We start from the raw sequence: 25686 nt of genomic DNA on the forward strand, positions 1-25686 counted from the left end.
ATTTCAACAACTATGTTTCTCCAGTCCTACCCAGTGTTACCAAGGTGGGCTTTCCTTGCTTCTGTTTGTTTCTGTCGTCAAGAATTAAAAAGCATTAACAACACTGATTGACAACATGAACTACTTCTGGTGCACGTGAATAAGCAAATACATTTGTTCCTCCTTGATAGGAAAAATAGGCACCGAATGTGTTTGCTGTGACCACATTATGAGCTCATTAAGAATAAGAAAGCACAGAGATCCCTAAGTTGCTGGCCACCCCTACCAGCCTCTGCTGGGCCCCTGCTATTTGGACATAGATGCCCCTGGCAGGGCCCAGGCCAACCTGACATCTTATGAAGGAACTCCTTGCCCTCAATGTCCAGTGGTTATTCTGCCTTTGTTTAGACATTTTAAAGATGAAGAGCACATTCTGCTTCAGGGTGGCCTGTCTCCCTTTTGCTTCACTTGTTAGTATCCAGAGCTTTGCAATATTTCACTTCCTGTTGGTGTTGGCCTAAGATATTTTCACTTTGGTCACAGGTCCTTGGTTTCTATTTTCACAGACTCAAAGATCAGCTCCTTCAACAAGAGCTTTGGTCACTCTCTTGAATTATGCCTGAGACAGACTCATGAAAAAGATACCTCAGAAGGCTCTGTGCCAATGGTGATGATGGGCACTAGCAATGGTAATTTGCCATGAGATACATCACCAATGGCTCACAGGAGATGACAATGACCTGAAGTGTGTTGTGTGGTTCTGCTCAGTCTTTTTGACAGCAGGAACTTCAGGCCCCACAAACCATTTGGGAGGAGGCCCCAGGCTATTGTGTGAAAAACACAGCAATCTGTAACAATCCTTCCCTGTTTGGGGATTTTAAAATCACTTCTACAGGTGCTCAGATCATGCCATGCTGGCCCCTTGCTAGTAAGGCTTTACAGAGGCCAATCTTTGGGCCATCCAGATAGATCTCACTTCTTGCTCCTGGTGTGTTCTTTCTGCAAGCCTAGAGAACAGGCCTGACTTAGAAAGTTCCATGAAGGTACGTGTCTAAAATCTTTCAAGTTTTAATATAATAAGACAGCCTTGAATCCTATATATGTTTTACTTCACTAATGAGAATCTCTCTAAATTAGCACAATGTTCCATTTTGGGATTGGTCCCTCAAGGTATAAGAGCACCTTTGAATCTTTAACCACCCCAGGTTTCTTTCTCTCTCATTCAAGGGCTCGAATAGTTTTAGTTTCCCTTTTTCTAGTGGTACCATATCTGGAGTTTCAGAAAGGCATTAAATGAGGAAAGGCAACCTTACTTAGAAAAGCAGAACAAAATTTTCCTTAAATCTGTAAAATCTGGTAAGGTGACATGCTGTTAGGCAGGGACACTCCAAATCCTCAAGCCACCATGGAACCTCAGATATGCCCTGGAGCCAACCATGAGCAAGGAAACACATTCTACCCAGCAACCTGTTTGGACACATGGTCCATCCCAACTGTGCCCAGTGGGTTTTTCCAGGACCTCTGATAGTTCCGACTTCTAAATAAAGACAGCATCCATCCTCACCAATTCCCAGGGAAGGGGACAGCCCGCACACCAGGGGACTTTGGAAGTTGGCTGCTTGTGACTCTGTAGAATGGCATGCTCCACCCTTGCTACTTAACAAGGAATGTCTTTTTAGAAGAGGCTAAACAGAATTCCATATGGAGACTCTGGTGAAAAACTTAAGGAAATGTTCTGTTTTTGCTCCGGTGTTTCCCAGTACATACTCCAAGCAGTGCACATCTCTCAAAGCTGCAGGAGCCTTGGTACTTGCCCGGTGGAAGGGTTCATGATGCAGCCTCCTTTATCAGCAGCCATTCTGCAGCTGCAGCCCCTCTCCAGGGTGTCGTGGTTCATCCCAAAATTGTGTCCCAGCTCATGTGCCAGGGTCACGGCCGCACCGAGGGGGCTGTCTGAATGGTCCTCAAAGAAAACACAAGAGCACAGACATATAGTTCACATCTTCAGCCTTTTAAAAAAATTCCCTGTCCTCTTTGCTCTTTGAATATTCATCTATCACTAACCATTGACCAAACTGAATTCCATATGAATAATTGGTATAGACTGGTTCTTTGTTTTGGAGTTAAAAAAACTGACATATTGCATTAAGCTGAGTTGGGTTTTCTCCTGAGGGCTGGATAAGTTGTGTAACATGTGTCAAATTCTCCACGTCTGTACATGAGATGATCAAGGCACTGATCTCTACCATGCATCCCTCCATTTCTCATAAAATAGTATCCCACTGAATGAAGTAAAAAGTTATTCTATATCATAAGATGAATAATCTCCCAAGTACTATTTCACCCCCAGTAGAGAGCATAATGAGATAAAGCTGGCAGGAGAAAGCATGCTCTGTGACATTCCAAATAAGTCCTGAGCAGTTCTGATGGGTCCTGTCTCTTCCTTTTAACTTGGAGGAGGAGAATACTTGGAAAGTTCATGATAGCTGATAATAAGAGCTGGATATATGGAGGTCTAAATTTAAAGACTCATTGAGTTCGATGATCATTCAGTTATATCTTACGCTCAATGGCCTTTTGGGTTTTTGGGTAGACTGCAGAAATGGGTGGCATCCTGATCCTTTGATGTATTGCCTGGAGCAGAGTATAGTCATTACTGTAGGCTTTTGCCTGGCTGTGGGAAGAGTTTCTCTATTCAACAAGCACTGCTGACCAACACAAACTTAATGAGGCGTTTGAATGGTGTGATTTTATTTAGGAATTAACTAAAAGATATTTGTATATATCCTCACCTAATGTTGGTTAATTAGTGGATGTGATTACAGAAATTGTGTCCATGAATGGCTTTTTTGAAAAGCCCTGCAACTGAGTAAGGAGGGTAACTTGTTTGAATCTTGGTTTATGCTGTATAGGAAAGGGGTTTTCCTAAAAGCACCCAGAAAACAGTGTGATGCTATATTTCGCAGAGAACGTTCTTCCTGACATACATAGTCTCTGTGAGGTCTCTTGATAAAGGTGTGTTCATGTAGGATCTTACAGAACTGTGGGTGGTATTTATAACCATAGCTGTCTCTCTCAGAAGCCCACAGTCTATGAAAAGAAGCAATAAATGTGACATGTCAAGGAAGCAAGTTATTCTTAGAATAGATGAAATTTCTAATAAATTATTTTGTTTAGATTATAGAGTTTCCTGTTGTATAAAACTTCACAAATGTTTCAGGAAATCAATTGTTAAGAAAAACACACATTGGTGAAGAGAATGTGGTTAATCTAAGAATGTGGAGGGCTGAAGTTAGTATGTTTTAACATAATATTCGAGGAATTTATCCTCAAAGGATACTTCTGTATCACTGAATATCACAGTTTTTAAATTAGCAAGCTATGTTACATTCGTTCACAAATAAATAGTTATAAACAGAGTATCTCTTAAGAGACCCTAATAGTTTACATTTGTAACAAGGGAAAAAAGCAATCTTTTTATTTATGGTATTATCTCCAAATCAAGGCATTGTTTGAGCAGTGAGATATAAAGTATGGTTTTAATGTAACTAAAATTAATGATTTGCTCTATCTTGAAAAAATGGAGAAATGGGACTAAACATAGTATTTTGAATTTTATGGAGAGTCCTCCTTCCTTGCCACATTATTTTTTTTTCTCTTAGATTTGTGAGATTTTGTGAGTCACCTGTACAGTAAGTCCCCAACTCACAGATGAATTCTGTTCCAGGAGAATGTTCTTTAAGTTGGATTTGTTTGTAAGTCTGACAAAGGGAGTCTTCTATAACCTTGACACAGATATGTAATGTGTATTGTTTTGTATCCTACAGTGCCTCCACATCTCCATTGCTTTTCCTCTTGCTCCTGGACACCCTGGCTCTGACTGAGCACTGCACTGCTGTGCACTGTTGCACTGTCCAGGGAGCACACAGCAGCACAACTGTGACAATGTCCGGCAGACACAGGAGCGACTTCCGTGATTTATTTGCACATATGAATGTTCATAATGTGAGGTACGTTCGTATCCCTGAAAGTTCACAAGTTGAATGTTTTTAAGTCAGGGACTTACTGTAATACCCATTAATTACACCTTAGAGATACAACATGAGAAAGTTAGTATAGAAAGTTTAGATCTCATAAAGACATTGATTTTGCTTTTTTCATGAATTTTATAGAAATTAAAGGTGCTGTGTGCATTATCCATCCTATTTGATATTACTCATGTGTGGAATAAATAAGAAACTTGTCCAAGGATAATGTGTATTGTTCTCATATTGATAAAACTTATTCTTTATAATTAACTTTGGATTTGACTTGATTTTCATGGCATTGTATGTGAAATTGTTTCATATTTCTCATGTTCTTTTTCAGACAGATTTAAAAAATATGTTTTCCTAAAGAAAGAATCCTGATAAAATGGTTCTATGGAAAAAATAAGGGACTCAAACCCAAGAAAGTCACTTAATGTGCTCAGATGGGTTACAAGATCACTTCAGTACCACACAACAGCCAGAGCTGCCTCGCTTATGAGGAATTCAGCTCCAGCTCTCAAAATATATTTATGCCAATTTTAAGTGGCAAAGTCAGTAGCAACTAACCACAGAACCATGAAACTGAAAATTACTCTCTTTTCACATTTTACAGACTACTCTGTAAAAACACGGTTGTGATCTGACTTGAAATGAACCTGGCACCAACAAAAACCAAACTTTCCAATGGCTTTCCGTGGTGGAGGTCACCTAGAGGGTTTTCCTGTTGAGAGGAAAGCAGGGGGGCAGCCTGTTCAAGCCAGAAGTCCGGGGAGTGGGTGCAGCCCCCACCAGTCGCCTACCCACTGAGTGCATGCTTACATTAATTACCAACCGCTGCACCCGGAGAAGAAGAAAATGTTTATGTATGTTCACTAAGAAGATTAGATTAGGATGAATGTGGGGAGAAAATAACAGTTAGCAGAACACAACTCCTTTCACTCTTCACTACAACTGAACAGTGTTTGAAAAATGTGGAGGAACCCACGGTTTCCTGGGAGGGCAAAGCTATGTTTGTTTAATAGAGATGGAGGGAGGACTTGCAGGATACTCCCTGTCTGAGAGCTGGTTCGAGGGAACGCTAGAATTTTCAGAGCTGAGACAGCAGAGTGAAAACCCCTTCTTGAACAATCTGAGGGGCTGCAGGAGGAGCCCCTGGTTGGGCAGCCTATCAAAGCTCCCTCCTTCTTAAAATCATAAGAAACCCCAAATAGTCTTCCCATTTTGTTTCCTTTTACAAACATATATAGACCATATGTGACAAAGTTACCCTTGTAAAGCAATAAACCCAAGGTCTCTGCCTTCCAAGAATAAGGTTATTATAGAGACAAATTGTACACTGGCCAGAAGGTATGTAAAGCATTTGCAGTGGTAGAGTTAAAAACCTCAGACGTTTGGCTGTTGGGCCCAGGCAGAACCATCAGAAAATTACTTGAACAGTAACATTTGGTCAGACCACAGTCCATCCAAAAAGCTGAGTGATAAGGGCAACCCCAAAGCCCTGGCTCATCCCAGCGCTAAGAGGAATCTGTGGGTTGGAATGCTTTAACCAAAAGTTCTAGCAGCTAAATTTTCACCATAAAAGGGGATGATTTCCCCCACTGAGGTTTTTAAATTTAATTTTTTAACACACCCACCTTGTCTGTGTACAATTTGTGTTTTCTAAATAATCCCTAAAATGCTGTGGCATATATAATATTAAAAACGTGGCTAGGGTAATATCAGAGTTAAATATAAGGAACACTAAAGGAATTAATTTTACAAGATTTGACAAGTGTAGGGATTTCCTGGGGAAGCATTACCAAGAGAAGCCAGCTCTATGGTGCCTCAGCTTACCATGACAACTCCTCCAGATTGTTCTGCAGTGCACATGCTCATGATTGGTGCCATGCCAATGGTGGTCCCTTGAAAATAAACCCCACTATGAAACAAAAAGAGAGAATTTCTTTAATTTCACTTGAATGAATGCGTTTTCTGATATTTCAAATGCCAGCAATGGAAAATGCAACAGTGAAAACAGCTGCATGAGGGTATGTTTCCATGTGATTTTTAGGTTTTAGGTTTTATTTCCAGTTGCATCATGGTCCCATGATTCTTGTAGAATTTTGTTGTCTAGAGTCAGACAGCAACCTGTTATCCTTTTGCTTTTATAGGTCACAACATGCCTATTTTCTAAACGGTTAGAGGGAGCTGCTCCTTCCAAATGATATTTCCTGATAGTGAGGCCAAGACAGGCACCGAGAATCAGTTAGTAAGGAAGCACATTAGGTGCATTAGTACACTTCTGCCATGGCTGAATTTCGCTTTCCTGTATAACTCACTGCAGTCCTGCTGGAGATCCAAACACCTTCTAGGTGTCCTGCCAATATAGCTTGTCAAGTTGCAATGGACAGAAAAGGGATTGTGGTCCTGGATCAAGGGTAGAATAAGTAAGTACCTACAAAGCCTCAGCACCCAGGAGGAGGCTTCTGGAAAGGGGCTTGAGGCTTCAGCTCAAGCTTCCTCTCATCTTCAATCTTAATCTGCTTATGAATCTAATGCTACAAGGACCCATTTAACACAAACCCATATCTATCTGTAATCTATTTATCCATCCATCTGTCCATCCCATTGCAGTCATCTGATGATATTCATGAGGGATTGGTTCCAGAAACTCTCTCACTTCATAAAAGGCTAGGGATGCTCAAGTCCCTTATAAAATGATAATATATTTGCCTGTAACCTGCATATACTCTCCTACATAGTTTAAATAATCTCTAGGTTACTTATAAAACAATGTAAATAGTTATGTTGTATTGTTTAGAGAATGACAAAAAAGTTTAAACATGTTCTGTACAGATGCAGTTTTTCCACGCATATTTCTATCTGAACAAATTCATAGATCTAGAACCCTCAGATATGCAGGGTTGTGTATTTGTAGCACTAAAGATTTCAGCATTGGTGTTTACATTCTATATAAATGATATGAGTAGATAAAACTGTACATGTCTATAAGTAATAAGGTTATAGAAGATATTCATTTATTTCCAGATGTTCAACTTGGACAGATTCCAGTGAGGAGGGGCAAATCAAAACATACGGACTCAAAATATATGAAATGTACTTCTAATAATTTAGCACTAATCAATGCATAAAATATGAGGCAACCACAAATACCCAAGGATGGAAACCCCAATACCATGAAAACGACCAAAATAGATGACCAGGGGGTGCCAACAGCTTCATCACAAATACAGACAGTTTCTAACATGAGAATGGGGTAAACCAGATCTGCTTTGCCAAAGAAAGTACCTTCTGGCCCTGAAGCTTTTGCTTCCATGATGTCAGCTAGATGAACACAAAAGAATCCTGGCATAAACTGCGCTTAAAGATTCAAATGAACAACAGCTGCTTCTGGAACTATCAACTTTGTACCAATTCAGACTATAATAAGAATGTTCTTTTTTCTGAACTACAAAGGTATTGTAGCATCCCATCATACCTATGCTTTTCTTCATTAACTTCTTGACATTTGTTATTCTCTGAAATTTTCTTGTTTTCTGTTATCTTCTCCTCAGTAGACTGGGGACTCTTCAGAGCAAGGAATGTAAATTTTGGCCACCATGAAGTCCCATGCCCCTACAGCACTGCTTCCTAGCAGGTGGTTAAGAGGTGTCCCGATTAAAGGGAAGACACAGGTCAGTCTGCTAGGCTGCTGGGACTCTGACGTAGGGGCCACAGTATAGCAGCTCAGGGGAGGGATGAAAGTTATTCTCTTCCTGGCCTCTGACAATAGTCAACCAAGGTCCTGTCCTTAAATCTTGTATAAACAAGTATTTTTTCATTAATAATATGTAAAAGAAAATGGGCCTTTTAAAAAAGCAGCCTATCAGGGCAATTTTCTATCAAGACTGAGAGCAGAAAAATGGGTATAGAGGAAAATGTCTAAGTTATGGAAGAAGGCAATGATACCTCTGTAGGAGACAGGTTTATGAGGTTTGCAAAGAAACTTTTCTAACAGACCTGTAACTCCAGATAAGGATGGTACTGCCCCTCTGATGTAGTCTAAAAGGCCCATGTGGGAGCTGTGCTCCCTGTAGAAAGCACCGAAACTTTGGGCTGTGCAGGAGCAGCTAACAGGAGAGGTTGTGAGGAGGACGTGATTTCTCTAAGCAAAAGGGAGTCAGAAAAACCTACCTGATAAGCTGTGCATTGTCATGGGATTTGCGAGGTAGAAGCTTCATCTTCCTCCAGTCCAGAAACTCATGGAGGCTGGTGAACGGGTCCTGGCTTATAGAGCACTTGTCAATGTCATTCCACACTTCCACACCTACCAACACTATTCGGATGTTCAGCGGTCTGTAAAACTGAGGAAAGCAGGTGTTCTTGAGGTACCATATTAGTGAGAACTTGAAAATCTGAACAGATTGCATTACTTGAAGTTCCTTGGCATGGGTGAGAGTACCATGTGCCTTTACTCATGGGGCATTAGAACTTAAGATATTTGAAGTTCTTGAGGCAAGGTGATGTATTCACTGGATTCTCAAGTGGTTACCCATTAGATACTACAGTTACTAGACTTTTTACTGTTTTCCTGTAATTGTGTGAAAGCACACATTTCAGATGATTCATGGGTGATTTAAATGTGCACAGAGACGTACATTATGGCTAAAGACTGCCAGTTAATATCCACGGCAAGAAAAACAATGAGTGGATTAGGGTCTTTTAGACAAGTCTGCCAAGGACAATAATTTGTATGCTTTAAGCATAATGTTTTGCCTATGAAGTACTGAAAACGAATCTGTATTAATTTTTCAGCAAAGACTCAGCTTTGGCTGACACTATCATATTCTGTCACCTGTAATCAATGTAGGAGGTTTTAATTAAATGAACAAGTCAAAATCCCACAGAATACTAACGGCATGAATGGAGCCCTCCCTCAGGAACTTCAGTGACTCTTCTCCCCACTACCAGAAGCTGGCTCAGTGCTGCTGATATGGGAAGATCTGCTAAATGGAGCCCCTTGTAGGAGACAAAGTTTCAGGCACACCACGGGAAGCTGCGCTTTACATCCCTCTTCTTACCCCACCTTTAGGTCATCACATCTTCAACTTAGAGCCTGTATTTCTAGGAGCCTGTCTTGGATAAGAGGGAAAAAACCAGTGCTCCAGTGGCTGAGTGATGGTTTGTCTCAGATATCTAAGTCTAGATGGGCAATCTAAGTGACTGGAGTAGGGACATGAATTTCCTGTTGTCCTCAACTATCTCTGCTCCACGTGCATCACACTGACAGGGAGATGGCTCTGCAATAACAGTTGAGGGGGAAGAACACAGGTCACTTGGTTGCCTGTACATTTTTTTTAATGCTCATGATGTATGAGGGTGCATACAAGAAAAAGCCCTCATCTTCTGAGACCCCAAGTCACCAAGGAAACAAGTGTGTCTAGAGATAACAGCCTGAGCCAAGGCCAAACTCTAAGTTCTGTTTGTAGTTGCTCGAAGCATCTGGCCAGCAAGTAACAAAAACCATAGAAATTCCACATTTGAGAATTAAGCACCATTCCAATGCAGTAAGCTGAAGTTCAAGAAACTCCCCAAAGCTGAACATCTGACCCCAGATTCTAACCATGTAAGGCAGCTCATCTTTTCTCTTGTTGGTCCCTATGGTCATATGGTGAGCACTGGGTCAGTAGAAGAATACACTGATCGCAGTGATACAGCTTGGTTTCAAACAGATAACCACCACATTAATAATTTAATGAGGCAATTACATCATGGACATGCTGCCCAATGGTATGTTTTTAATCAAGAATTGCTTGACCTGTGCTATCTACTCGCAAGCTCCTGGCCCAGGCGTTCCAGGCAAAATTAAGTTCTTGGACTGTCTTGAAATCCACATGCACATGTTTGGCTGGGTCCTTTGTGGGATTACATTTTCAGCTGTATCCCATAGAAAGGTGACAGCGGTCAGAAAGCAGTCCTGTAGGCCGTCCATGCTGATGCTTACATCCGCTTGCTATGAGATGTGTTCACGGCCAGATACCTTGAGAAGGCTCTTGTCTTGTCATCTGAGGACACTGCTTTGCAGGAGTATTACATGAAAGCAGGAACTATGGACCACAAGGGACTAATTTGTCATTGTTCCTCTGCGCCAGCTTTGTTGCTTATTAATCAGGGAGCTTTTTATAATGACAAAGGGTTTTGCATTTCCACCTATGAGCGCTCTCAAATCATGTCTTAGAAGAACTGTTATACTTAGCAGAATATAACATTCAGGGCCCCCCTCCAAAGTTAGAGCCATTCATTAACTTTCATGTGTGGTAACTTACATCGAAGCATCATACATGCACGGGCTCTTTACTGCTAGCTTTGACTGTTCTTCCATGGCTGCCCATGAATTCCTTTTGGTTATCATCAATAACAGTGAACACAGCTAACAAATAACAAATGATATTAAGTTTCTGGCTTGATGTTAAAGTACTTTCTGTAACTCAGCTTGGTCTTCAGAATGATTCTATGAGTTAAAATCTATTATTGTTTTCATTTTAAAGTAGAAGGCATTGAGACTGAGGAAGGTCAGATAACCACTCAATGTCATGACTACACAGCTGAGCTTGGACACAGGTAAGTGACTGTGATGCCATGCTTTGAACTACCAAGTAACATGCCACTCTGTACAAATGCTGAGACTTCTGTGACCTCAGGCTTAGCAGTACACAGGCTTTTGCAGGGCAAATGGAATTTGATAGCCACTTGCCTGGCTTAGGAATCTCAGACTATATACAGGTCTGCTGTGTCATTTACACAATAGTAACATATATTTTCTCAGTTCTTCCTGTATATTAGGCTTGACATAAACCTACAAGATAAAAATTATGATGTCTTTGCTCTTATTTACTCAGTGGCCACCAGGTGGCTTCCAGAATGGGACATTTTACCATTGTTCCAGTTAATTGTGATACAATGGTTTGCCAAGCTTTGATGCAAACAGGGATACTATTTTGGAGGGGCCAAGGAAGGCTTCTGAAAGGAGTTGATCAGAAATAAGGAGGTGGCATTCAATTTGCATCTTTCAGGTAACGGGCTTAGGGTGAGAGGGGAAGATGTTATGTGAGCAAAAATACTCAAAGAAATTCAACATGCCCAAAAGTCCTTTCAGAACTTTATTGTGTTAGCTTTTTATCACTGTGACAACATACCCAAGACTAACAATTTAGAGGATGAAATGTTCACAGTTCACAGTTTCAGTTCACAGTTTCAGAGATTTTGGTCTATGGTTGGTTGCTTCCCTTGCTTTGGGCCTGATGTAAGGCATAATATGTGGCAGAAGAGTGTGGTGGAGGGAGAAAGCTGTTCACCTTACAGCAGGTAGGAAGCAAAGTGGGGAAGATGGAGCCAGAGAGGACGGGGCCAGGGACAACGTACAGCCCCAAGGTCACCCTGCAGTGAGGCTCTGTCTTCTCTTCCCATCATCTCCCAATGATGCCATAGTGATCTCATTAATGGATTAACCTACTGATAAAATTAGAGCCCTTATAGTCAAATCACTTTCCAAAAATTCATCAGCTAACAACAAAGCCTTCAACATTTTGAGCTATCTGCGGGGCTGTGATGGGTCTCATCCATAACAGCGAAGTCTAAAGAATTCCTGGCAGGTCCAAACTTACTAAGAAGCAAGGGGGATGGTCTGGAGTGAAGGTATAAAAGTGGCAAAGCTTCAGTGGTCACTTTATTCACAAGCACATACTCTGCTGGCTGTGACTTAATCAGGACTGGGAAAGAATGCTTGCTAGTCTGTCCTAGAAACATGAGTATCAAACATGTGTTTTGTGTTTCACTTAGAGGGGATTTCCTGAATGTTTCACAATGTCAGCTTTGTCACTAAAACACTTCTGTATCTTCTCCATTCTTGGATGTCCTTCTCACTTTGCAAGCCAATAATCAAGTAGTTATTAATTTAGAAGGGCCGAGCAGAGCCAAGATGCCAGCAAATGAGGAAGTGACCACTAGGATAGTCATTGCTTTCTGGGCCTAGATTCTCCCACATGTAGAATTGCAAAAACTGAAATTTGGAACACCCCACAGAACCAGGTTCATCCATCAATGGAATTGGACACAGAATCTCCCAAGAAGCTTGGGTATCTCCAACAGGGTCTCTGGGGGCTCCTGGATATGGACAGAAATGCCAGAGCTGGACACATCTGTGTGCTCAGTGAACTGTGACCAATCAGAAACATAAGAAAAACCAGGGTGGCACACCTGATCGAATGCATCGGAATTTTTAATTTCCAGTGCAAGTTATTAACAAACCCCCAATTGCTCATTTTTGGTTTTGCATACTGTAGCAAGACATAACCTAGAACAGTATGCAAAGACATATAAACAGAGAGGGCCAGAACAAATAGGGCTGAAGTATTTTTTAAAAAGTATGACCAATTTGAAGTTTGGTTTTAATATAGCTCATTGTTCCCTCAGACTTCTGAGGCCTAAGAATAACTCATGTTCTCTTCTTTCTGTACAGTCTGAGGATAGTTGGAAGCCTTCCAGGCAACAGTCTATCTTACTGACCATGGAGCAGTGGCCTGTGCATGTGACTCAAATAGCTAAGTCTTCCTCCTGTCCATCATTGCCTTTCAATCTTGTTTTATTTAGAATCATTGGACAACCTTGGACAATATCCAACCCCTTTTAGCCAATAGGATCAGAATCTTTGAGCTAGACTTGGGAATTGTTATTTCATAGAGTAAATAATAAAGAAACAAAGAAAACTCCCAAGAAGATTCTAACATTTAGTGTGGACTGTGACCCAGCTTTCACTCTTACATTGCCTTCAACAGAGATTCTGATCTGACTGTCTTGGAATAAGCCTTGGACATGAACATTGTCCAGGATCTTCTGACGACTTACCCTTTATCCTCTCTGTCAAAAGGACCTATCCATTACCAGGATTCTTCTGCATCTGCTTGACCTCAGGTAGGACAAAATTTAATGTGCAAAGTGTTTCTGCTGAGAATACATCAACAAACATGGGGTGCCTGCAACTTGGCCTTGAAGGTCTGGTGGACAAGCATTATATCATCCTAGATATTGATGGACATCTGTATATTACTGACTTTCAAAAAGTTCCACCCAACCATAGTCTGTAATGCCGAGCCCAGATCTTGACTACTCAGAGTGCCTCACAAGACCCCCTTTCCTTTCTTGCTCTCCAGGGGTCTAAATGTCATCTTGCATTCATGTGGGTTGAAATTCTTCTCCACCCTCTGCTGGGCCACAAGGTTCTAGACTAGGCAGGTGGTAGAAATCAAGACTAAGAGTACCTGTTGGGGCCAGAGAGAGACAGATCATTCCTGGCCTGCACTGTAATGTTGCTTGAATATGTACAAATTACTAACCCCTGAAAGCCCCAGCTTCTTGTACTACAAAAACGGGAACACTAATCCCTACCTGAGGGTATATACAAAGTCTTTAGGGCAGGTACACAGTAATTGCTAAAAACATTGGCCAGTCCTGCAAAACATTTATGTCCCACAAATGTTTAATGCTTGTCCTCACATTCCCAGTTGCTCTACTCTGGGCTTGAACTTTTATCACTCCTGTGCAATAAACTTTTACCAGCCCTGCTTGTCAGTGGGTACTCCATCCTCCACACTAACCGCAGGAATTCTTTGTATAATCTATATAGTTTTTCCCCTATTTGAAAACATTTGTGTGGCTCTCCAGTACTGTACAGTTAAGCCTATATAGCACTGAGGACATTTGAGCTTCGGGCATCTCTATCTTCTCCAAACCTATTTGCACACACATATATTCATACACAAAAGCACTCATTCACATATACATATGCATACCTAAACATACATGTATTCCTGAACACACATATACACACCTATATGAACACATCTATCCATCCACAATTGTGCACATGTATCCCGTTAGTCACAAGGAGCAGCTGCTTGCACAGACTGGTGAGTACATCCCAGGCCCTTTCTACTCTATTGCTGGTCAATTGCACTTTCCTCTCCCCTTCCAGAGTTCTCTTCCCATGAGTTCTCCCTGGCCCCAGAAGGGAACTGCTTTTCTCCTTTGTACTCTAAGAGACTGCCTGCCATCCATGGCTCCATGCAGTGCTCCACTCATGACATCATTCATGGCATTGAACTGCTCTGTGTACAAGGTGACCACTTCAGATGACCCTGGCTGTGAGAGACTCAACTATGATCAAGCTCCTCTTTTCACCGGGTCCTCACAGGCAGAAGACATGGTGTTGCTGAGAAGCTCTAGCAGCTTTAGGACCATGGTTGTCTGTCACATTGCACATGAGAATTAAGAGGGAGCTTCTAAAACTGTTGATGTTCAGCCTGCACCCTATCCCATACCCTCCAGACAAGCAGCAACAAGGCTTCTGCAAGCTACTCGGGCAGTGCCAGCATGCAGGATGGCATCAGAAGCTCTGCTTTAGGCAGAGATTATCAGCCCCAAACAGCCCCAGTTCTGGCCCGCAGAATGTGCTGAGAGAGAATCCACGCTTTAGACAAATGCCATCCCCATTTCCTTGTAATCAGGTGGTGGAAGGAGCAGCTCATGAGTAAATACTCTCAGGATGCATTAGATTTCTAGGGTCTCTTCCAGCTGGGAAATCATCTTTGTGCAAATTAAGATTCTGACCTACTTGTTCTCAGTGAGGGATTTTCCAATAGCTGACTGAGCTGAGCCCATGAGTGGGACCTGTGCATTCTCCTTAGAGATGAAAGCTTGCCCCTAGGGTGACACCTGCACAGGGATCTGCCATGGAAGGCCAGGCCTGGATATTCTTCACACCTCCACTTCACATGTAGAGGCTGTTGATCTAACTGGGGATTTCAAGATTCCCACAGCCTGGAACTTTGCCTGGCCCAAAGGAAGCCTGTAGAAAGCTGTGCCCTTGGGTCCTCCATGGCTGGTACCTCTCAATCCTACCCAAGACCTGGGATATTCAGAGGATAAGATATTCCAACTCCTAGCCCAGGACCCAGAAGCAGAAATTGGTCTCTCTGCTAAGTCAAATGAGGTACCCATAATTCTCTCAATCTCATTTCCAAACATTTACATGACTTGAGTGATTTAATTAGCTGCAAAAGAACTTACCTTGTCAACGTGATTAGCGATCTCTATTAATCGTTGCTTAACTTTTTCCAGATCTTTTCCTTGCCTCTGAAACTTAACAATTTTAAGTGTCAGTATTAATAACAGCAAGAATATCCATCAAATCTCATCCCCCCAGCTCCTGGAAATGTGAAGTCTTGGACTTTTCAAACCACCCAGGGCCCTATGTGTTTTATGAGGAAACACGCTCACATCCAGAGTCATTTCCCCCGTTGGGGACTCCCTGAAACTCCCTGAAATTCACGCAAGCCAAGTGCTCATAAGACAATAACTGCTGCAATATTTCCAGCCTCATAAATAACAGAACCAATGACACATCTTGGCAAAGAAAAAACAGACAATGAGGAGGCAGTCCAAAGCCATTTTTCATATCGTCAACTTGATTTTAACTTCCTGAGAAACTTTCTTTGTATTTGTTTTAAAAAACTGGTAAAAGCAATAGAAGCTCATGGCAACGTGTCAAACAATACATAGGATAATGGATAAAAAGTTAATAAATTCCCCATTCTCTTCTCTAACCTGATCTTCCAGAATGGGAACATTTTTCTGAGAAATTGTCAAGCTTTTTCCATTCATGTATGTTGAATGAATCTGTGAGAAAGTGTTACCTGATTCACACTATGTTAGTAGTCAATACAGAAATGCAGAGAAGATAATTTAAGAGAAAACTAACTCGAAATTAATTAAAAGGAAAAACTAATATAGTACTAAACCATAGCTCAAGAGTGTGATTTTTCTGCCCTGTCTCTATAGCCTTCATTTATTTACTCATTCTGGTTCAGGACATATCAGACACTTAAACAACTTAACTTCCAAAAAATATCATAGAATACAACATAAAGCCATCCATCCATTTCCCTTAAATAATTCTCCTTGTTTGGAGAGCTTAGCTAAAGAGAAACTCTGTTCTTTTTTGGCAGACTTTGCCTTTATTTTATAGCATCAGATGTATTTGTAATATTCTATGCTTCAAAAATATCAGAAAATCACTTTTCAATGAGTTGTTTTCAATACTTTTAAGAATATATAGAGAATAAAGTAAGAGAAAGTAATAACTTACTATATTTCTTTTTTTCTTTTTTATGGGGGAGGGCAAACTGTGCTGAGAAAGTTTTAAAATTCTTACCTCTCGGTTATCTGCTACAATAACCAGCTCTACATACTTGGTCATCTTGAGGGTCTCTCTTTTATGCTGCCAAAAGCAAATGTAAATTTAATTTCCCTTAACACCAGTCAGGGTCCTCCAGAATACTGTCAGTATTTCTCAACCCCAACCCCTGGAAAGTGGGACTCTATCCCCACCGGGTTCATTCATCCCATTCAATCTAGAAGTTGACCCTCAACCCCAACCATCTTTTTATAAAATCTTTTCAGTTTGAGTGGTTAGTTTCCATTTCGATTTGAGAAATCATAAAAAGGAGCTTAACCCTTCCTGCTGAATCACTGATTGTAGGATCAGAAAAAGTCAAGATCACTGTCAAACAAAATGAGCATATTAACAAACAAAATCACAGTCTCTCTTTAGAAGGGAGCTGGCCAAAGGCCACTGCCTTCAGGCCACATGTAGCGCATATGATGATCACTAAAGAGGGAATCCAGTGTTGTGGAGGCGCTTATCACCTTCATGGTCCAAATATACCTGTTTCAGAATTTGAGAAAAGTGGAGGAAAACATACTTCGGAAAGAAATTGCATTATCCTGAGGAAACTCTGAGAAGTCCATTCCAGGGACCTTATCCTGTGGCTGATCATTTAAAACTCTAGAAGTAATAGGAGACTGGAGTCTGGAGAAAAGGGAACAGTTAGGCTGATGCACAGAAAGGTGAGCAGGAAGCACTATGAGAAAAACATAAAAAGAGGGAGAAAAAAGAAACAGTAAAAATAAGAATATGCGACTGGAGATTAGGGACTTGGTAAGAACAGAGTAGCTGAGAAGAGTAGGGAAACTATATTTCAAGGTTCAGGGATGGGGAAGATTCTGGCGGCAGAAATATGGATCCCAATAAAGAGGCCCCAGAAACGGGTTATGTTTTAATCAAGTTTCCTCAAAAAGCTTTCACACTCTTCCATGAATTACTGGGGGAATCCCAAAAGGCATTTTGAGGAGAAATGAAGCAATTCATAGAGGGTGGTCTCAAAAAGCAAACATTAAAAACAAAAACCAAAGCCTTCTGTTTCTGCAATAACGTGCGGGTGGAGGAAGTGGGGGTCAGGCTGGTCTCTGGTCCCCCTGACTGAGACAGCCAGTTTATGAGTTAAGTACATACTGTGCGTAAGTTGAACACTTGCATGTTTTAATCGCTCTTTCAGACAAAAGCTAAAAGGAGGAAAGCATGTTTTGAATCAGACTTCCAGTCACATAATCCTGAGGGAAACATCTTTTATAAAACAAATCCCCATCAGTCCAGGATCTTCCAAACAGATTTTTACAAGAAAAATGTTTATATTATAGCGGTGTTCCTGCTTGCCGCCCAGCTGTGCTGATTCATGAATTTGGGTGTCCCTAAAGAAATCTGGAAACCTCATGGAGGAAGGGAAAATAAAACACCATGAAAGGTATCGTTTCTCATACTTTTACATTGTTTCAAGGAAAAAAAGTGTCAAGCTTTGTAGTTGTATGGGCAGGCAGATTTTATGGTGATAACTATGTATGTATAAAAGAAAAAAATCTTAGGCCCCCAAGGTGTCCAAGTACCCAAACAAAATGAGACACTTTCTGAAAGTGTGAAGGTCTTGCCCCTTTTCCTTACGGAAGGGTCAAAGAAACAGAAATCTCTCTTCCCCACTGTTCCCTGATTAAACAGGAACAAGTCAGCAAGACAACACAGCTCATTATCAGAAGACAATATAGCTCAAGAAATGAAAGAAGAAATTAATCTCTCATCAAAAAAAAAAAAAAAACAAACCTACTGAAAGGCCTTCAGTTGTTTAGACACTTATGTTTTTCAGACAGTGGAAGTTGAAAGCAACGACTAGAGGATATTTCCAACTGGCCTCAGATCATCATTTAGAAAATACACAATTCCAGATAATGAAAACAAACACATGAACACAATTTTCCTGTCTCTGCACTTTTCAGAGAAGTCCACATTTTCTCATGAATTCAGAGAATTGCAAGCTCAGAGAGAAGCTTAACCACATCATAATAAAAAGCCACGGGGGAGTGGCCGGCTCCGCGCCACAAAGGTTCTCTCACTCACAGAGGCTTAAATTACCTCCACATGATTTCCACCTATCTAGGCTGTCCAGTTGAAAACACATAAAGGAATCCGATTTTAAATTTGTGATATGGAGAACAACACTTGAAACCAGTTGCTTGACTTAATTTTCATTTTGGAAGTTACAAACGGGAACCTGAGTTCTGGGAATTCCCCAACAATTCCCACTCTAAGGTGAGGACAGGCGCAATCCTGAAACTTGCTTAAAAGAGAAGCATTTCTCAAAGTCTTTGCAGCCAAGTTCCCAGGGACTGACCATCCCCCAAACATCCTGCAGTGAGCTCTGGCCCTGAGAACTTAACCCACTTTCAGTTAGAAAAGCACGCCTGGGTGAGGGTTCCAGGAGCTCCTACAGCAATCCCTTCCTCACACAGTCAGACTATATGTGGGGCGTTCCTTCATCTCCCAGTGTCTCCAGGGAGCTGGCTCTGCACCAGCTGCTGTGCTGGGTGCTGGGGACATGGGGCTGCACAAGACCAAGGTCCTGCTCACACGAAGCTCATATTCTAGTGTGGGACGAGAGAAGGGTTCACAAGGATACAAGTCTGCCAAACAAAGGAAATAAACAGAGTTTTGCGGTAAGGCTACAGATGACAGCAGGTTTAAGATCTGGAGTGTGAGAAGCAGGTATGGGTGGAAAGGGTTCTGGGAACCGCATCTCAGCTGGGTGGAACAGCATCAGCAGAAGTCTTGTGGTGGAGGGAGGGGGAACTGGTGGTGCTGCAGCCCTAGGCAGCATAGCTGGAGTCTTGGGAGTGAGTAGTGTGGAGATGGAGGCCAGGACAAAGAGGCTGAATGATCAAAGAGCAGTGGAAGCCCCAGAATGTGAGATTTAAAAAAATAAACGTCACTCTGGTGGCTGGGAGGAGCACATGAGGGCAGTGAGAAAGCTGTGTGGCAGCTGGGAGGCAGGGCAGGAGCTGAGTTTGGTTTGCAGCATCAGCTACAATCTCCAGGTTGAGAGGATATGCAAATGAATTCACGATGGGTGTGACATAACCAGACAACAAGATAACCATAGTAACTACGCAGGCCCGTCTTTCTATTGCTCACAAAACAGTAAATGAGATGAGTCAAAAGTTTGCTTTCTCTTCCTGAGCAAGGAAAAATTACTGCTGGTTCACCTCCAGGTCCCACTGCAAGGTCACTTCATGCATATGGATAAGCAGAGCCCTGGAGTCCTGTCAGAGGGCATCACCGCCACGTGACAAAGACTTGCAAGGGGATAATTCACACTGACTATAGACCATATCCAGGTGGGACACAGCCTCTGAGGCCTGGCTAATGCATGGGCTGGCAGAACCAGCATGCAAATGAGACAGCATGCAAATGAGACAGCATGCAAATGAGACAGCAAGCCAGGAGAGTGGGCTGCATCTGATAGGCAACTATCAAAAGGGACATGTGGGAAGCAGTGACATTGGTTCCAAAAGAGCAGCGGTACCAGTACAATCTGTTATTTATTTATCCACAGTTTCAGTGGACCTGAGACTCAGTGGGAACTGAGTCCCGGAAATGTGGAGCTACAGCTCACACTGACAGATATTTAGAGCCCAGGAAGGGGTACTGCCTCCCTGTCTCCCTCTCTACACTTTAAGAACCACCAAGGCAGAAAGAGAAGTTGATACGGTCTTAGGGAAGTGTGGAGGTGAAGATGGTTATGTTAGAAAGGAATTAAACATTCCTGATATAATTGCTGAGCTTTCCAATGATTCTGGCAAGTTCCTGAGACTTGACTGCTTACTGCGCAGCTACCTGTGCTGGATATTTTCATTATGACTAATGCTGCTACCATACTGTGGCTCCTACTAACCAGATTCAATGCTGTCTGGAGACACAAAAGCAGTGACACCATTTCAGCACTGCTGTGTCTAAGGACACACTGTGGTATCTCCCTTCCTCACAGTCCTGAATGTAGCCCAAGAAAACATCTCTTCGTAGAGCAGGCAGCAATTTTTATATTTGAGTCATAATTATCCATAGTAATGGAGGGGAACAATGGTAGAGATAATCCCAAAAGAAGGATAATTCAATGATAATTTCGATTTGCCTTTGGGATGTATTATGTGATTTTCTCCAGTAGTAGATTTAGCCTCTGCCTCCTTCTAGCTTGCCAAAGTGGATGTCAAAATTAGTTTTCATTCTTGAATGCAAAGCCAGTGGAGGGAGAAGGAGTCCATGCAGGTGAGCTGAGCGCTCAGAGCACTTCAGGCTGGACTTAAAAACCTGCAGAGGGGAGAGGAAGCTACAATACTCCTGTCTTTCTGTACCCTTCCAGAAGCAAAAGGGTGCTCACTAACATCTAATGTAGAGCCTTGTAAAAATGACAAACAATAGCCCAGGCTTAGATTATAGCTGTGTATCCTCTGAGTACTGATTGATTCCTGATGCTCTGTGAAGAAAAGCACATACTTTTGCAGAAAATTGGAGTCTGAAAACCAATTGCAATGGTTAACATTTAGTGGGGGCAGGGAGATGCTGGAAAAAGTCAAGTACAGTCGCTGTGCTGCATAAACAAGATTAATTAGCTGCAGTTACATCGATTTTTTTAAGCATAAAAGTAGCACAAGTGAGGCAGGTACATGGCATATAAACTTAATATGTGGTTTCATATTTCTCATATCTTGTTATCTGAAATCACCTAGGTAATTTCCATTCCCAAATATTCCATATTTTTGAAAATTATTTTTGTACCATTTTCATTATATACAAGGAGTTTAGGTCAAGGACATTTTCTCTTGCATAGAAACAATCACAATTATTTCTAGAGCAAAAGAACCAAGGTGCATAGCACCAATGCTTTCGTTGCCTTTTCAATTTAAAGGTTCATTTACGCTTCAGTATGCACTATTAACAAAACAGCATCATTATTCAGGTTCTCCCCATCTCTCTGTAAGTCAAAAGGACTGGAAATTACAATGCCAATCATAGTTCTAGAAAGCTGTATGCTTAAAGAATTAAAATATTGTGGGCAAGTACAGATTAAGTTTGTACTTCTAAATGAAATGGCAAACATATTTGAGTGTCAATTAAGCTGTCAAGTTATAAATCACATAACGTCAATAATAGGCATTCAACGACATACTCAAAGCAAAGGGTCTGAAAACAAAATGCAAATATTCCACTGGTAAAGCTACAGCTTAATCAGATCTTGTCCAAGGTCTGGAATTAAAGGCAAACATGTTTGAAGAATGAAATAAGTGTGCACAGAACCTCAGAGGTGATTTCCAACTCTTAAATCTGTCACTCAAGAGGGGAAGGGGAGATGTGCCGAAAAGAACTGGCTGGCTGCAATTGCTGGACCCTGCTGCTGCTACTATTTTCAAATTCTGCTCTCTGGGATTCAGATTCCCCCTGACTCCCCTCCCCCTTCACATCAATGTAAAGGTGAGCCATAGTAGCTGATAGGGGAGCTCTTCCATCCTGCAATGGGGCCGAAAAAAGAAAAGAAAAAAGAAAAAAGAGAAAGAGAAAGAGGTTTCAGTTACCTGCCATAGAAAACCTTGGGAAGCCAGTAACAGAGGTTAGGGTTATACAAACAGAAACCTGTTCTGAAAGAATGCATGTAAAATTAAAGTCAAGCCCCCTGAATTTTTTCAGATGAGAGCAGTTTAAGGGAACAGACACTTATCCATAGGTATGAAGAAAATTTGAAGAATGAGAAAAAATCATGTGGGATAAACTTTACCATTTGAATTTATAAAAAGGATTTAGAATGAGCCAAGAGTAATATTCATGAAATGTTGAATGTTAAGCAGTGGTCTACTCAAAGCAGGTTAGAGACAACAGTAATGAGAAACATGAAGATCATGTTCCTTGATGGTCAGATGTTAGCATGAATGACAGCAGATCTTTAATTTTTAAAAATTTCTTGTTGATTGAGGAACAGGAAATCCAGACATAAACATATCAGGCAGTTGGTGATAATTTCCTATCTGGTTATACTCATTTAAATTCATGGCCTCCAATCTAACGTGGGGGTGGGGAGAGATACTTTTCTTTCTCGCTAATGGAGCATCACCGTGGCCTGTGCAGCCCACATTATGCAGATGTCAAAGGCCAGGCAGCCACCAGGGCAGAGGATCTATGCTGACCCTCAGAAAGCATCAGGGATGGGTATCTGTCTGCAGCAAGCTCTGCACTGATAACTCCTCTTTCCTGTGCTGCAGAAGGAGAACTGTGAGCAGAGCCAGGGCAGGTGGTAGGCATACACAGATTGCTGCAGTCCAGAAGGAGCAAGGACAGGTATTTCAGTGTGGCCTGCTGGTAAGCAACACTCCTTAGCAAAACCACGGGGATAAGGACACGGTGCGTTTCTGCACAGGCAGATGAGCAAAGATGGAAAAGATGGAGTCTTTTATTTAACCTGTTATGATAACCTATTTATAAAGCAGGCTACAAATGAAGAACGGCCATCTGACCTTCCTCTTCCACTAGGAGAGTGGCCATGTTTGTCATTTGCCATGGTGGAGCTCGATCCTGGGTCTAGGCTCAGAAGATGTGATAAATGGTGACTTTGTCATCCCCTGACCCTGACAATGTGAATTTATCAGAACTTTTTAATGAATCTGAAGCTGACATTTGTGATAGTGATGCAGAGTTCAGTCTATGATTATGGTCTGCCCCGTGATGTTCACCACCTTCTGACGAATGAGAATTAGCAGGTCCTAGACAGAATATCCAGGGGCAAAGTTTCTCCAGCTCTCCTGGCACTGGTGCCCACAGATGAAGCCCCCAAATTCCCCAGAAACACGAATTTGACTTCCCTCTTACCCTTCTTGTCCTTGTCTGAGAGAATGCTGGGGATGAATTGTATGAAGCCTGGCCTGATGTGTTATGATGTGACCCGCACGACCCCCAGATGCTTGTCAGGTTCTTTGCTGGAAGGAGTTTGTATCTGTCAGTGGCATTTTTCATTGGTTCTAAGATATACGTTTGATCTTCAAACATAATAAGTCCCCTGTGGAAGAACAAAAAAGAAAAAACATTAAGTTTTAAGAACTGATCTTTAAAACTAAGGTATTGTTTCTAATGAGGGAGGGGAAAAAGAAAAAATAACAATTCATTTATATTCTCAGGTTTTAATCAGAAAGGACACTTCTGTGCCATGTGTTTTTACTGACTTCATTTTGCAAATGTTTTTAAAAAACAAGTCTGAAGATCTTCTTGTTCGAAAAATTTTATGGTAAAGAATAGGTTGCATTTTGCCTTTTTGTGCTTTTCTTAATGTCCCAAAAAAAGGTTGCCAGGATGAAGAGTCTGGAGAAAAAAAAGTTTCACCTGCCAATGACTATATTTGAATTAGCAGACACAATTCAGAAATTTTATTTTTTTCTTTAAGGATAATCCTACATCTAAATCATTGTCTTGATCAGAAATATCTCCTGAATATCTGAGAGACTCAGATACAAAAATGAAGGCAAATTTACATATATTTTGTAACTTACTTAATTGGTAAGACATAAGCAAATAAAGGAACCATGGTAGTACCCAAAGCATTCAGGTTGTTCGCTGGAGGCTAAGGTCAGGCCTCTGGACTCACTGGACAGCTCTTCACAGAATCAAGGAACACCAAAGAGGAGACGCCCCAGCCCATGGCTGAAAAGGCAGCTTCTGAAGCTGCAAACTCCAAATGTGAATTTCAGCCCTGCCACTTACTGTGTCCCTTAATCTCACTCAAGTCCGGTATCCTCCCCTGTAAAATGGAGATAACAGCAGCTACTTCCCAGGGTCACTATGCCATCTGGTAAGGACTTATAGCCAGAACAGGACCCACTTAGTGGCTGAATGGTGCAATTTTTTAATGATCAGTGAGGGTGGATCCATGGCATAGGCTGCAGATCTCGTGTTACTCCAAGGATTCCTACACTAAGTCTTTCTGGGAATGACAACAACTAAGAAAAATAATTTGAACCAACAGTTAGAAATAAAAATATAGAATTTTTAAAAACATACAAACTAACTAAATATTTTAAGTGGCAGAGATGAGGTAGCATTCAGCCACGGACCATGTACCTGTCTGACCTTGTGGAGCTCCAAATGGAGGAGATTTAGCCTAAGTGGGGCTGGGGATTTAGCTCAGTGGCATAAGCACCTGCCTTGCAAGCCTGTGGTCGTAAGCTCGATTCCTGGTACCGGTAAAAAAAAAAAAAAAAAAAAAAAAAAAAAAGATTAGCCTAAGGGTGTCTGTGTTTTTCAAGTGATAGGGAACTTTGGCTGGAATTTAGTTTTTATTTCTTTCTTTTCCAGTGTGGGATAGCAAAGCGATTTAACTTAAAAGGTGCCTCCTGATGTTGAAAGAAAGGTTTCTTGAGAGAAATGGAAGTTTGAGGAATAGCCTGTGGCAGCTCTATAAATTCCATACATCTAACACTTGTTAGGTGGCCACGATCTCTGCCCTGTAGAGACACACAAGACTTTCATACAAAATCATCTAACTATAAGTGGACATTCCTAACACAGTGATTCAATGTTTTTTTTGAGACATCAGTTTCTTTAGACTTTTTCAGAATAATTCATATGCATATTATCTATTAATGACATACATTTCAGGTTATTTTAGCAGATGCAAGATTGAAAATGAGGCCTATAGACTTCAGGTTCAGGCCATTATTTCTAACATCTAATTTATACTGTGTCAACCTAAGATGTGGAGGACACCTCTGTCTTTAAGCAACAGTTGGTGATGTTACACCCTCCACTGGCTTCCCTCATTCAATCTGAGCTTGCTTCTTGGGTCTTTTATTGTTGTTGGTCTGTTTTGTTCAGTCATTCACTCACTCCTGCTTATTGATGGTCCATTAGTAGATGACTATGTAACCATTTCTAAGTTTAATAAAATGGCACTATTTATACCATGGAAGGAAGAGGTCTGAACTGGTTATTTTGAGCAGGGCTGGTAAACAAACACACAGTGATCAATGAATTGGTATTCAATATGTCCATCCTCCAGCCCTGGCCTTGGACATGTCATAGGCAGTGGGAGAAACAGAAAGATCGTGCTGGGGTGCTCTTACCCTAAGAAGACAGCACCAAGACAGGGACTGTCAGAAATCATTGGAGAGGGAAGCTGTGCTGTATGAAGAAGCAGAACTTTGAAGTAGTCAGAGATAGCAAGTGTAAGGGGGCTTATGAATAACTGAAGTTTTGGTTATGTTCAATCCCTATATACACCTAAAAGTCACTGTATATGACTTTCTATCCCCACACCCACCACAAACTGGCATCTGTGATCATCACCAAATTGAGCATTCAGGTATGACTTTGGTTACCAACTCTGTGGGGCGGCATGAGTCTCTCTGTTTATGAAATAAAATGGATATTTCTAAGTTTAGAATAGGT

General features: G+C 41.4%; 1 protein-coding gene across 1 annotated transcript in view; it reads right to left on the reverse strand.

Moving 5' to 3' along the window:
* Adam12 (ADAM metallopeptidase domain 12) overlaps positions 1-25686 on the reverse strand; it is a 349026-nt gene that overhangs the window by 68107 nt on the left and 255233 nt on the right. Inside the window, exons 6-11 of the mRNA XM_063244913.1 lie at positions 23119-23305; positions 16255-16320; positions 15111-15182; positions 8181-8350; positions 5841-5925; positions 1794-1942 (exon numbers count right to left, since the gene is read on the reverse strand). Coding sequence (XP_063100983.1) covers positions 1794-1942; positions 5841-5925; positions 8181-8350; positions 15111-15182; positions 16255-16320; positions 23119-23305 — 729 coding nt within the window. The remainder of the gene's footprint in view (positions 1-1793; positions 1943-5840; positions 5926-8180; positions 8351-15110; positions 15183-16254; positions 16321-23118; positions 23306-25686) is intronic.

The sequence above is a fragment of the Cavia porcellus genome, unplaced genomic scaffold (genome assembly GCF_034190915.1).
Source record: "Cavia porcellus strain 051 isolate PalLab524CR breed Dunkin Hartley unplaced genomic scaffold, mCavPor4.1 scaffold_2, whole genome shotgun sequence".
NCBI lineage: Eukaryota > Metazoa > Chordata > Mammalia > Rodentia > Caviidae > Cavia > Cavia porcellus.